Raw genomic sequence first — 14,316 nt, forward strand, 5'->3', positions numbered from 1 at the left:
CAATGTGAGAGAAGAAAAAAGCTCTAGACATAGATAAGAACTAGCACATCATGTAAGCATTCTCTTTTGCCAGTGTAAAGAAAATAGAGACCAGAGAAAACATAAGACTTGAACGGGATGCCAACTGATTTGCTGGCAAATACTCACTGGACAATAACCTCTGTCTGTACTAATCAACTTATCTTGCTGAGCTGAACCAGAGTGAGAGCTGCAGTTTCTTTGCCTTTGGTAGGGCTGGACTTAGATTTACCTGATCTACTACGTGCAAAAGTGCACTGGTTTCACTAAAGGTGCGATTTTGAAGTGATTTAGTTAAATTGTGGCAACTTTGTGTGTGGATGCCCTTTTATCGGTTTAATCCCGATTTATATCTAAGTATAAATGCAAACCAGAAGTAAACCAAATATACAGTCAGCACACTTACAAAATTCATTCCATTTATGGAGATATTACTGGTTTTAATGGAATTCCCCCTTTTAAGTATAGGGAATATTACTGGATCTGGTAATATCTCTAAAACAAAATGAACTTTTTAAATATGCCCAGTGTGTTGCATCAGTTTAAATATTTTTAAACCAATTTAAATCAAACTGGTGCAACTTCTTTCGATATACAAAGTTTCACAATTTGCATGACCCTGAGATGTTTGAGAGATGGATCAGTCTGTGAGTTGGTTCCTTTTCTGGTCCTGCAGTGGACAGTGTGGCTCATAAATTCCAAATATGTAGCTCTGTTCTGTAATAATGACTATAAACTAATCTCATACTTCAGGGCTTCAGCTGGCTGCCTGAAGGGAATGAGAAGGATTTGTTCCTCCCAATGTACAATTATAATCTGGGACAGGAAGGCTATTGGTTGGGGTAGATCAGTGATCATCTAAGGTGGTATCAGGAATTGTGTTTTAGATGCCTGTCTGGTTTGTCCCGCTCACATGCTCAGGGTGCAGGTGATCCTCAGATTTGGGGCTGGGTAGGAATTTACCCCCAGGTCAGATTGGCAGGGATCTTGGGAGTTTTTCACCTTTGTCTGCAGCATGGGGCATGGATTACTTCCTAGGATCATCCTGGCATGTCTCACCTAATCAATTGCCTGCATTGCATGAGCCTCTCAGGGCATTGGCAGCATCCTGTTCTCTACCTGTGGCACAAGACAGTCTATTTTTCTGAGGACTGAAATGCTTTTGTTTGACTGAAGTAATTGTGCCCATCAGGACTATTTGAGTGAAATGTGATGGCTTCTCTTGTGCAGGATTTAATGGTGATGGTTTAATGGTCCTTTCTGGACATAAACTCCAGAAAACTATGTGCAGGAATCACTAACAATGAAGGGCCTCACAAAGTTGATTATCTTTATTTGTAGTTGAAGCCAGTCCTGATCTTTGGTGGGATACTACAGCACCCTTATTTCCTCGAACACCGTCTCACAGCACCAAGAAGAGGTGTATTCTGATCCCATCCACATATTCCCAGCCTCACGGGGGCACTTTGACCCACCCCATAATCCCACTCTAGGTGATGTACTGTGGCCCTCATAATCTCAGAATTGTGGGGATGAGACCTTCTTTAATCCCAGTACTGGGTGGTGTACTGTGCACCCCACAATCCCAGCACCGAGGGGTTACTGTGCAATGCCAGGATTAATTTGGCGGTGTGCTGTGTCCCCCACACAATCCGTTCTGAAAGTGGGTCTTTGCCTACAATAACCTCAGTAGTACGGTACTGACACCTCCCAACCCCCTGCCTCGCGTTCCCAGCCGCGCGTGCGCCTTCCACTTCGGAAAGCAGCCGAGCAGGTGCTCACGTTGCACGCACGCGCACTGGCTGCAGGTGCGCCTACGCTGTCGTTCCTTCTCGCTCGCGGGGCGACAGGTACGCATGCGCGCTCGCCGCAGGTGCACCGAGACTCCCCCTCCCGTCTGTGAGTCCTCGGCGCGCATGCGCTACCTGCCCCCAACCGGGAGCGGCAGGTGCCAGGCGCAGCTAGGCGTTCTGCGGGGCGGCTCCTCCCCCCTCCTGGCTGTGTGTGAGGAGGCGGCTCGGCGTCGGCAGCAGGTTGTGGCTGGGAGGCTGGGCTCGGAACTGCCCTGGTTCTCCCCCTCCTCCCACAGCGCGCCCGGGGACACAGACCGTCTGGCGGCATGAACCGGACCCACCGCGGCGCTGGGGGCAGCCGGGGCCCCGGCACCATGGAAGTGAAGAGCAAGGTGGGTAGCGGGCCCAGGGCGACGATCCGTCAGGGGCCGCAGGGGGCGGAGCGACCCTTTGGAGTGAGGAGGAGAGATGGGGGGGGCAGGCGTGACTCTAGTAGAAGGGGGAGGGCGGCGATGTCGATCCGTGAGGGGCCGACGGGGGCAGGGCGAGCTCAAGTGGATGCGGGGGGGGGCGTCGATCTGTGAGCGGCCGCCGGGGGCAGGAGGAGCGGCGGGGGGGATCGATCTATGAGGGGGAGCGGCGGCTGCGGGGGGTCGATCCATGAGGGCCCGCCGGGGGGGGAGCAGCGGCTGCGGGGGAGATCGATCCATGAGGGCCCGCCGGGGGGGGGGAGCGGCGGCTGCGGGGGGTCGATCCATGAGGGCCCGCCGGGGGGGGGGAGCGGCGGCTGCGGGGGGTCGATCCATGAGGGGCCGCCGGGGGGGAGCAGCGGCTGCGGGGGAGATCGATCCATGAGGGCCCGCCGGGGGGGGAGCGGCGGCTGCGGGGGGTCGATCCATGAGGGGCCGCCGGGGGGGAGCAGCGGCTGCGGGGGAGATCGATCCATGAGGGCCCGCCGGGGGGGGGGGAGCGGCGGCTGCGGGGTGTCGATCCATGAGGGCCCGCCGGGGGGGGGGAGCGGCGGCTGCGGGGGGTCGATCCATGAGGGGCCGCCGGGGGGGGGGGGAGCGGCGGCTGCGGGGGGTCGATCCATGAGGGGCCGCCGGGGGGGGGGAGCGGCGGCTGCGGGGGGTCGATCCATGAGGGGCCGCCGGGGGGGGGAGCGGCGGCTGCGGGGGGTCGATCCATGAGGGGCCGCCGGGGGGGGGGAGCGGCGGCGGGAGGGGGTCGATCCGCGAGGGGCAGCCGGGGGAGCTGCGGCTGGGGGTGCTTGTCGATCCATGAGGGGGGTAGGGGCAGTGGCGGCGGGGAGGGGGGACGCGTCGATCCGTGAGGGGCCTCCGGGGGCAGGGCGAGCCTCAGTGAAAGTTGGGGCTATCCCGAGGGAAGCGTTGAGGGAGGGGGGCATCTGGGCTCGGGGAATCCCTTAGGGAGTACACCCAAGGTCTGCCTGTGAGTTGTCGGCCCGAGACCAGGGCTGGTTCTGCACTAGGTGGGTACTGTGTGGGGGGAGGGAGAGCTGCTGACTCACCTGCAGAAGGTGGCACCAAGAGGGAGATTCCCAGGGTGGGGAGGGAGTGTGTCTGCAAGGAAGATCCAGGTTGCCTAAGGGTAGAGGGGTCTCTCTTGGGGTTTTCAGAGGATCTAAGACAGTTCTTTTTGCTTGGTACCTGTACCAGGGCTTAGGAGCAAGATGATTGGCGTATTGCAGGGGTTCTCAGACTGGGGGGTTGGGACCCCTCAGGGGTCACAAAGTTATTAAATGGGGGTAGTGAGCTGTCAACCTCCACCCCAAACCCCGTTTTGCCTCCAGCATTTATAATGGGTTAAATATATATTAAGTGTTTTTAATTGATAAGGGGGGGGGGCTCGCACTCAGAGACTTGCTGTGTGAAAGGGGTCAGCATTAAAAAATGGTTTGAGAGCCATTGGTGTATTGTGTCACAGCCTTGTTATATTAGTCAAACAGCTATCACCATAGGGTTGACACTAGTAATAATTAATACTGGGTATTGTCCCTGTAGCCTAGGGTGACCAGATGTCCCGATTTTATAGAGACAGACCCCCCAAATCAGGACTTTTTCTTATATAGGCTCCTATTTCCCTCCACCCTCTTCCTGATTTTTCACACTTGTTGTCAGGTCACCCTATTGTAGCCTGATGCCTCCTCTCAGCACTAGCCCCCTTGTCCGATCACTCTTCATCACTTTTTTCCCCTCTATCCCTGACAAGGTTATGAATGATTATCCACTGCAAAGCTTGATAAGTCTTAACAAAAGTTACAGCATAACTTTACTGATTGGGCAGGCACACTGCTTTCCCTAAAATTACTCTACTGAAGTGTAAAACAAGACTGAGAAGGTTCTCCCTGAAACTGAATATAGACTAACAGAATATATAGGAAAACAAATGCAGACTATATAGGGAAAATTACTAGGGAGAAAAGGTGCTCTTCAAAAAATCAGTCTAGCTAACATGATTTGAAATGCCCTTAATACTATGCTTTTTTACTAGACTAGGATAAAAGTGTATTTTTAAAAACATGATGGTTAACGTGTTTTAACAGGATTTAAAGATCTAGTGTGAACAGAACAAAAATAAGTTGCCCTGCTAACATGTTTTTTGGGAAAAAAACAAACAAACCTTTTGTCCTAGTCTAGACAAGATCCTAATTTAGATGCAGTACAACAGTTCTGGAATCTTTGTATCTGCTCATATAACCCACAATTGTCAAGGTGTTGAACTGTGTCTTGGGTGGCAGGCCAGTCCTTGCCCACAGACAACCTGCCAACCTGAAACATATTCTCACCAGTAACTGCACACCGCACCATAATAACTCTAGCTCAGGAACCAACCCATGCAACAAACCTCGATGCCAGCTCTGCCCATGTATCTGCACCAGCGACACCGTCACAGGACCTAACCAGATCAGCCACACCATCACTGGTTCATTCACCTACACATCCACCAATGTAATATACGCCATCATATGCCAGCAGTGCCCCTCTGCTATGTACATCGGCCAAACTGGACAGTCTCTACGGAAAAGGATAAATGGACACACATCAGACATTAGGAATGGCAATGTACAAAAACCTGTAGGAGAGCACTTCAACCTCCCTGGCCACACTATAGCAGACCTTAAGGTGGCCATCCTGCAGCAAAAAAACTTCAAGGACCAGACTTCAAAGAGAAACTGCTGAGCTTCAGTTCATCTGCAAATTTGACACCATCAGCTCAGGATTGAACAAAGACTGTGAATGGCTTGCCAACTACAGAACCAGTTTCTCCTCTCTTGGTTTTCACACCTCAACTGCTAGAACAGGGCCTCCTCCTCCCTGATTGAACTGACCTCGTTATCTCTAGCTTGCTTGCTAGCATATATATACCTGCCCCTGGATATTTCCACCACATGCATCTGAAGAAGTGGGTATTCACCCACGAAAGCTCATGCTCCAAAACGTCTGTTAGTCTATAAGGTGCCACAGGATTCTTTGCTGTGTCTAAACTGAGTATTAAGGAGTGTTTCATGTCATTTTACCTACCTTGAATAAGAGAGACAAGGTGGATGAGGTAATATCTTTTATTGGACCAGCATCTGTTGGAGAGAGAGTCAAGTTTACACAGAGTTCTTCTGTGACAGAAGTTGGTCCAATAAAAGATATTGCCTCACACACCTTGCTTCTCTAATGTCTTGTGACCAACATGACTACAACAACACTGCATACATAAATAGAATTAGGTAATTTGGGGATTGTCTACACAGAGACATCTGGGAAAATTAATCCAAATTAACTAAAGGTGTGAATTTGAAGTTAGTTAAACGATATTAAATCCCTTCGTGGATGCTGTTGTTCAGAATTAATGTGGCCTTAATTTGGTTTAGTTTAATTCATGTTGATCTAAAAAGTACATTTTCCTCTTGTCTAGGCGAGATTTAAAAGTGCACATACATTGGGGAAACTTGTGTGTTTCTCCACTGATGGAAGCTGTAATGCAGACTGGTTGTAAACATTTTTACCAGTGTGAAGCCTAATCAATAAATCCTGTGTCCTTCCATTCTATAGTTTCCATCTTTGTTTACAATAACTGGTAGCTTTAGTATGGACAGGGCATATGCATTTTTAAGAGTTACGTGACATGGTGGTAAAAATATACCATCATTTTCTGCTGTAGGTTGTATTGGTGCTAGAGCAGGGATGGGCAAACTTTTTGGCCCGAGGGCCGCATCTGGGTATGGAAATTTTATGGTGGGCCATGAATGCTCACAAAATTGGGGGTTAGAGTGTGGGAGGCTGTGAGGTCTCCGGCTGGGGATGCAGGCTCTTGGATGGGGCCAGAAATGAGGAGTTTAGGGTGTGGGAGAGGGCTCTGGGCTGATGCAGGGGGTTGGGGGGGAGGGGCTAGGGATGAACGGTTGGGGTTCTGGAGGGTGCTCTGGGTTGGGACTGAGGGGTTTGGAGGGCGGAGAGGGTGCAGGATCCAGGCAGTACTTACCTCAAGCAGCTCCCGGAAGCAGTAGCATGTCCCTCTTCTGGCCAAATGCGACAGTGTGGCCAGGTGCCTCTGCCCCGTCCGCAAGCACCGCCTCTGCAGGTCCCATTGGCCCTGGTTCTCAGCCAGTGGGAGCTGGGGGGTTGCACTTGGGGCGGGGGAGCATGCGGAGCCCCCTGGCTCCCCTGTGTATAGGAGCTGGAGGGGAGACATGCCACTGCTTCCAGGAGCCACGCGGAGCCACATCACACGCGGAGTGGGGCAGTCCCCCGACCCTGCTCCCCTGCTGGATTAAAATGTCTGAAGGCTGGATTTGGCCCCCAAACCATAGTTTGCCCACCCCTGTGCTAGAGCAAGTGAGGAACCATGGGAGAATTTCAGAAGATTTGTGTGGACAGAAGCTAAAGAGTGATGGCACTTGCTGACCATGACTCCAAGTACTAGTTAAGCATGAGTGAAACTATAGTTGCTCTGAAGTTTTATTCTAACTTTTTTTTTCCATTGTAAATAGCCAAAGCAAAACATGAGTGTATATTTAAAAACAAACCCTTTTTCATCCCAGGCTTCTAGGTCTCAAAAATCCATGTTTTTGAAGTGCTACAGGGCACGTCTTCACTAGCAATGTTAATTTGGCTTGTGTAGTCGCTCTAAAAAAAACCTCCATGAAGGGTGTAGCTTCCAGTAGCTCACACCCCTGAGCGAGAAAGTTGCAGCACCGTAAAGTGCCAGTGTAGACAGGCCCACAGTTCTTGGATAAATACTCTCATCCCCTCTGAAGTCCACCTCTTCAAGCACTCTGTCCTGTCTGAATAATCTCCCATAACTTTCTTGTCCTGTGTTTTGCATAGTGAAGCCTGTCTCTTTAAGAGAGTAAAGTACCATGTAAATACGTGATGTACCATTGCAAAAATTATGTTTTGGGAAAGAACACAAAGTGCAATGAAATTAGAATATTGTTTTGAAATGGAAACAGCAATCACTACTTTGGAAAAAGATTTTGAGACTGTAACTTGCATGATTGCATTAACTGCACAAGCATGGAGACACAATAAATGTGCTTGTAGTGTATGCAGGAAAATATGCAGTTATTTTTGAAAAGCTGGACATTCTATGATATTGTAACCTCAAACATGCTGTCCTTTTTCGCTCGTGACATTTTATTTGATGTCTGTCACATTAAACTACACTACTGGAAAATTAATTCTAAGTAATATACAAACAGTGGCAATATACATAATATGTGGAAAATTCCTTGGATGTTGCATATTTCAAATTCTTGGGGAAACAGTTAATGGAAACAAAGGAGAAGTTCTTATTGATGTTATAATAAACCACACTGCTCTTTGACTGAAGGGAGTTCCTCCTGCAGGTTTTATTTACTTTGTTATGCAGAGGCGTGACTGAAATCAGAATGTGATTCATTCTACCTTATTGTTCACTAACGTTAGTGTAGTTAGCATATCTATAGAACAGAGATATTTGCAGTGAATTCCTTTATTTAAACATCTTTAGAGTGGGGAGGAGTGTTGGAGTTCAGAAGGTATTGAGAATTCTTCATTTGTTGTGCTAACTGTTTGACTCATTATGGTACTAATGAGCAAACGATAGGGTCCTTGTCTCTGCTGGGTTTTCACAGACTCCCAAGTTGAATGCAACTAAAACTTTTGATTATATTTTTGAAAATAAATGTGAGAGACACAGAATTGATGATGACAATAGCAAGGGTCTCATTTCCTATGTGGCACATTAGACCTAAACTATGCAACATGAACTCAGGAAATATGTTTCAGAGGGGTAGCCATGTCAGTCTGTATCAGCAAAAACAACAAGGAGTCCTTGTGGCACCTTAGAGACTAACAAATTTATTTGGCAAAAGTCTTTCGTGGGCTAAAACCCCGCTTCTTGTCCTATCCTCAGAGGTTAAGAACAACAATTTTTCTCCTCCTTGTAGCAACCTTTTATGTACTTGAAAGCAGTTATCACATTCCCTCTCCATCTTCTCTTTTCCATACTAAACAACCCCAGTGTTTTCAATCTTCCTTCATAGGTCATGTTTTCTAGACCTTTAATCATATTTGTTGCTCTTCTCTGGACTTTCTCCAGTTTGTCCACATCTTTCCTGAAATGTGGCGCCCAGAACTGCTCCAGCTGAGGCCTAATCAGCGCGGAGTAGAGTCTTGCTTCTGCTAATACATGCCAGAATGATGTTTGCTCTTTTTTTTTTTTAATTTTTTTAATTTTTTAATTTTTTTTTGCAACAGTATTACACGGTGCCGAAGGTGGCACGCAAGCTGATTTTCAGTGGCACTCGCACTGCCTGGGTCCTGGCCAGCGGTCCGGGGGGCTCTGCATTTTAATTTAACTTTAAATGAAGTTTCTTAAAAACTTTATTTACCATACAACAATAGTTTAGTTATATATTATAGACTTATAGAAAGCGTCCTTCTAAAAAGGTTAAAATGTATCACTGGCACGCGAAACCTTAAATTAGAGTGAATAAATGAAGACATGGTACAGCACTTCTGAAAGGTTGCCGACCCCTGATCTAGGGGTTATAATGGACCACAAGCTAAATATGAGTCAACAGTGTGATGCTGTTGCAAAAAATGCAAATGTGATTCTGGGATGCATTAACAGGTGTGTTGTGAGCAAGACACGAGAAGTCATTCTTCCGCTCTACGGTGCGCTGGTTAGGCCTCAGTTGGAGTATTGTGTTCAGTTCTGGGCACCGCATTTCAAGAAAGATGTTGCTTCTCTCTGCACCGTGTCTAATTTCTCCACAAGAGTGATTAAAGGTCTTGAGAACATGACCTATGAAGGAAGGCTGAAAGAATTGGGTTTGTTTAGTTTGGAAAAGAGAAGACTGAGAGGGGACATAACAGTTTTCAGGTATTTAAAAGGGTGTCATCGGGAGGAGGGAGAAAACTTGTTCACCTTAGCCTCTAAGGATCGAACAAGAAGCAATGGGCTTAAACTGCAGCAAGGGAGGTTTAGGTTGGACATTAGGAAAAAGTTCCTAACTCTCAGGGTGGTTAAACAATGGAATAAATTGCCTAGGGAGGTTGTGGAATCTCCATCACTGGAGATATTTAAGAGTAGGTTAGATAAATGTCTGTCAGGGATGGTCTAGACAGTTTTTGGTCCTGCCATGAGGGCAGGGGACTGGACTCGACCTCTTGAGGTCCCTTCCAGTCCTAGAATCTATGAATCTACACTGACTCATTTAGCTTGTGGTCCGCTATGATCCCCAGATCCCTTTTCGCATTACTCCTTCCTAGGCAGTTATTTCCCATTTTGTATGCATGCAACTGTTTGTTCCTTCCCAAGTGGAGTACTTTGCATTTGTCCTTATTGAATTTCATCCTATTTACTTCAAACCATTTCTCCAGTTTGTCCAGATCATTTCAAATTACAACTGTATGCTCCAAAGCACTTGCAACCCCTACTAGCTTGGTGGTATCCTCAAACTTTCTAAGTGTATGCTTACACTCTCTATGCCGTTATCTAAATTATTGCTGAAGATATTGAACACAATTGGACCCAGAACTGATCCCTGTGGGACCCCATTTGTTATGCCCTTCCAGCATGACTGTGGACCACTGATAACTATTCTCAGGGAACGGTTTTCCAACTAGTTATGCACCCACCTTATAGTAACTCCATCTAGGTTGTATTTCCCTAGTTTGATTATAAGAAGGTCATGTGAGACAGTAGGAAAAGCTTTAGTAAAGTGAAGATCTACCACATCTACCGCTTTCCCCCATCCGCAAGGCGTTTTACCCTGTCAAAGTTATCAGGTTTGTTTGTCAAGATTTATTCTTGATAAATCAATGCTGACTGTTACTTATCACCTTCATGTTTGCAATTGATTACTTAATTATTTGCTCCATTATCTTTCCTGGTACAGAAATTAAGCTTATTGGTCTGTAATTCCCCGGGTTGTCCTTATTTCCCTTTTTGTAGATTGGCACTATATTTGCCCTTTTCCAGTCTTCTGGAAGCTCTTCAGTCTTCCATTACTTTTCAAAAAATAATTGCTAGTGGCTCAGACATCTCCTCAGTTGGCTCCTTGAGTATTCTAGGATGCATTTCATCAGGCCCTAGTGACTTGAAAACATCTAACTTGTCTAAGTAATTTTTAACTTATTCTTTTCCTATTTTAGCCTCTGATCCTACCTCATTTTCACTGGCATTCACTATGTTAGACGTGCAATCACTACCAACCCAATCTACAGTTGGGGTATATGTTTATGTAGTTACATTGCACAGGGTGCAGAATCTTTCACAGCCCTGAGCATTGTAGCTAGGTTGATCTAATTTTTAGGTGTAGACCAGGCTTTAACCTTACATGTGGTTATTTGGGCCTGGAGTTAAATATAACAGTAAGAACAAAAATCTTTGCATAGAATCAAAAGTAATCACGTTCTGATTTAAGACTTCGCATTGGAGCAGATTACTTCAAGACAGAAATAATTGCATACATATTTTGAACCATGTGGCATGGCCTCTGACATTAGTACATCTGAAAGGTCACCTTTTCACTCAAATCTGTAGAACCTTTTGGCTATGCATTAAGTTTATTATATTTTTGTAAATTAAATTTTTGACCTGGTGAATGCTTCCTGTATCTTTCAAGTTATCCTGTTGCCTTGGTGTACATTGATTTCTGTCTTACTAAAATCAGATGTCTTTATTGTAGTTTGGAGCTGAATTTCGACGGTTTTCTCTGGAAAGAACCAAACCTGGAAAGTTTGAGGAGTTTTATGGATTATTGCAGCATGTGCACAAGATCCCCAATGTTGAAGTTTTAGTTGGGTATATAGACATTCATGGAGATCTGCTGCCTATCAACAATGATGACAATTATCATAAAGCAGTTTCCACAGCCAATCCTCTGCTCAGGATTTTCATTCAAAGAAAAGGTAAGTTCACTAATTTTGTGTACTGAAAGTGTCCACTGTGTACAAAGCAGTACCCATGCACACGGTCACATATTTTGCCCAAGTCCCAATTAGACATTATCCTGTTTCTCCATCTTGATGTGTATTGACTTCTTACTGATCTTCACTGGGAACCTCCCAACTGTCCTTTGCAGCAGGCTGTTTGGAAATGTATGTTGCACCATTGTGGTAGGGCTCGAGATTCCACTCTGTCCTATAACTCTGCTACTAAGCTACTTTTCTCTGTTTTTTTTTTTCTTTTTACATTTGGGAATGTCTGTAATATGTTGATTTAAATCTCATTTGCTCCAGGAAAAATCCATCCTCACTTCAGTAGAAATACTGCTTTTATATGAAGTCTTCATTCATGAACATTTTCAATTCTTAGTTTATTCAAATTGGACAGAAACATTAAAGTTGAATCAGCATTCTCCAGTGAATGTTTTTGTATATTGTTTAAAGGCAGTTGCTCATGTCTGGTTTTGTTTCCACTGAAAGCTTAACAGTATCATGCATTCATCATATCCTAACTGGACAATAGGATGTTATTGAAATACAAAATAAGCTTGGTTTGAACAGATATCTTCTTTGAAGCAATGGGCATCAGTATAGCTTAAAGATTAATCTTATAACCTGATATATTTTACATTTTGCTAATGTGTCATGTTGAAGGGTTGCTTATTTCAGCTGTCGAAGTTCCAATGGAATGATTATTTCTTATTCAGAATGGAAATTTGTCTTCTCCCACATCTTTCTTTCAGCAATAGGTGTAATTTCTAGATGAATTTTTTTGGTCTTATCCTTAAACTCCATCATTTGAGTGCTGTTTCAAAGTATTCATAATTTGTTGCATGTTGAATAAAGCTTTTGCTCTCTGTAGTAATTACTATTTAAAAGATCAATAAAATAGATATTTTCCCAGTGCAAAAATAAATATTTCTGATTCTTCTTCTCAGAAAAGAGAGAACTTTTTAGAAAAATGTTTTAGCTGAATTTCCTCTTTCCTAACAGAACTCTTAATAAAAATTTGTCATTTGTGAACCATCATGTTTACAGCAAATACATCTTACTGCTTTAGGTGTTCATGGAACAGGTAAAGACTGTTTCAATCCTGAATTGGCAGGTAGCTGGACTATATGACCTAATAAGTCTTTTCCGTCTCTAGATTCTATGTAAGCTCCTTCAGCAGCCATATGACGAGAGCAGATAAATCACTTTGTCAGATTGAGATTACTAAGGTTGCATTTATCACCATATGTTTTGTTACTACAGTTGTACATGCAACTCCTTGTACACATGTTAAAATTCATTCTTAAAGCATGATTGATTGACATGTAGATTATTTTGGTATAGTATGGGACAACATTTCTCAGTTCTAGGCACTGACTAGTTTTAATTTTTAAAGTGACTTCCGTAAGTGGTCAGAGGGAAACACTGTAGCAACCAGCCATTGTCTTTCCTCCCCTTTTCCACTCCTCTTTGATACCAGTCTTATTGCTCTGTGACTCCATGCCTGAGCTGTAGAAGATGAGGAAATAGCGCTCAAAGTTGTTCCCAAAACTGGGTCTCAAAATCAGTCTGACAGCCAGTACCTATATTTATATTGTACCAGTGTGATTACTTTGAAAAAGATTGTACTGAAGGGTGATGTAAATCTAAAATTTGTTCAAATTGAAAAAATCTGAGTTCTTTAATTTCTTCATAGTCAGTCCATTATTTGGAAGAAAAAAAAAAAAAAAAAAAAAAAAAAAAAGGTTGTTAGCAGCTCAGGCCTAGTTTCATGATGCTGAAAACTACTTAGAAATCCAGGCAGTATAACTTCTAATTTGTTTTATTGCTCAATTAGGTGTAATTGCACTTTATTTCCTGTTCAGCTGCATAACTTTTGTGTCTGCACTTCAGTGGAAGTGGAAATAAGGTATGGCTGAAGAAATACTCACCATTGACAAGGCTGCTTCAATTTGTCACTCTTGAAACTAGAATTTGATGAGGGGACAGAATAAAAATTAGATTTCTGTACTGCCACCGCTTTTTGAGACCTTTGTACCACCTTCTGCTACATTGCTTGACTAACAGAAATAACCTGTAGATTTTTCTAATGGGAAAGTTTATACCCAATATAACTTAAGCAGAGATAGTGGGGAACGACAACACCCTTAGCAGTAGACCACCACAATATGAGAGGAAAAGTAGATGTGTCTTCAGACACCTGAAAATGTCTAATCCCAGCATTTTGCTTATTTAGAAATTGATGTGTATTTTAAATGAGAAGCTAGAATGCAAGGGAGGGACACATCCATAGCAAAACCTGAGGTACATGTAAGTAGATAAGTATATTTTAGAATCCTGAATGTTATATAATTAATACCCGTGATATAGCTAGACCCCCAGAATAAAATGTCAAAGGCCTTGACTTCATCAGGAAAACAGGTGGCCTGGGGTCACATGTTAACCAACATGAGTTTAAGTTCAAATGAAGGCAAAGGAGTTTGTAGTTTTAACGCTATTAGCATGTTGAGGTAAACATTGTGTTCCTGCTAATGTTTACCTCAGCTTGTGAACAGGTGAAAACTAGAGACTGCCTTGTCTTCACTGGGATTTTATTATGCTAGGTAATGTGGTAAGAGAACACTTTTTCTCCTAGTGTGGACACACCCTAGCAGGGTGAGTTGATTATTTTTACTTCTTTCTAATTTGTTAGCTTTATAAAGAGTTCATTATACTATGGCTGTGCTAGAATAAAAGTTAATTTCCCCAGAGATGAATATTGTCTAGGTTAAACATGACATTATCACCTAGGTTAAGACACAGTAGCTCACTCCTATCTGCATCCTGAAGTTCCTTTTATAACAGATTAACAGGTATTGTTGATGTCTTGGAAGTGGTAAAAGGGAATTCAAAGGCTGAATTAATGTGGCTTTAATTCAGTCAAGATATATGGGAGTCTCTCTGTCTGCAAGAGAAACCTGACCTACGGATGAAAAAATGTGAAGGCCAGCTGGTCATATCTTTTTGCCCTCTTCCACAATATAAGAACACAGGGTACTCAATGAAGCAAAAGATGTAGGGAA

General features: G+C 44.4%; 1 protein-coding gene across 1 annotated transcript in view; it reads left to right on the top strand.

Annotated features, from left to right (window-relative positions):
- The first annotated feature begins 1,959 nt into the window (after positions 1–1,959).
- PARD6B (par-6 family cell polarity regulator beta) overlaps positions 1,960–14,316 on the top strand; it is a 35,242-nt gene continuing 22,885 nt past the window's right edge. The window contains exons 1-2 of the mRNA XM_050918143.1: positions 1,960–2,203; positions 11,005–11,227. Of these exons, the coding sequence (XP_050774100.1) occupies positions 2,138–2,203; positions 11,005–11,227 (289 nt within the window). The 5' untranslated portion in view covers positions 1,960–2,137. The remainder of the gene's footprint in view (positions 2,204–11,004; positions 11,228–14,316) is intronic.

The sequence above is a fragment of the Gopherus flavomarginatus genome, chromosome 11, assembly GCF_025201925.1.
Source record: "Gopherus flavomarginatus isolate rGopFla2 chromosome 11, rGopFla2.mat.asm, whole genome shotgun sequence".
Lineage (NCBI taxonomy): Eukaryota > Metazoa > Chordata > Testudines > Testudinidae > Gopherus > Gopherus flavomarginatus.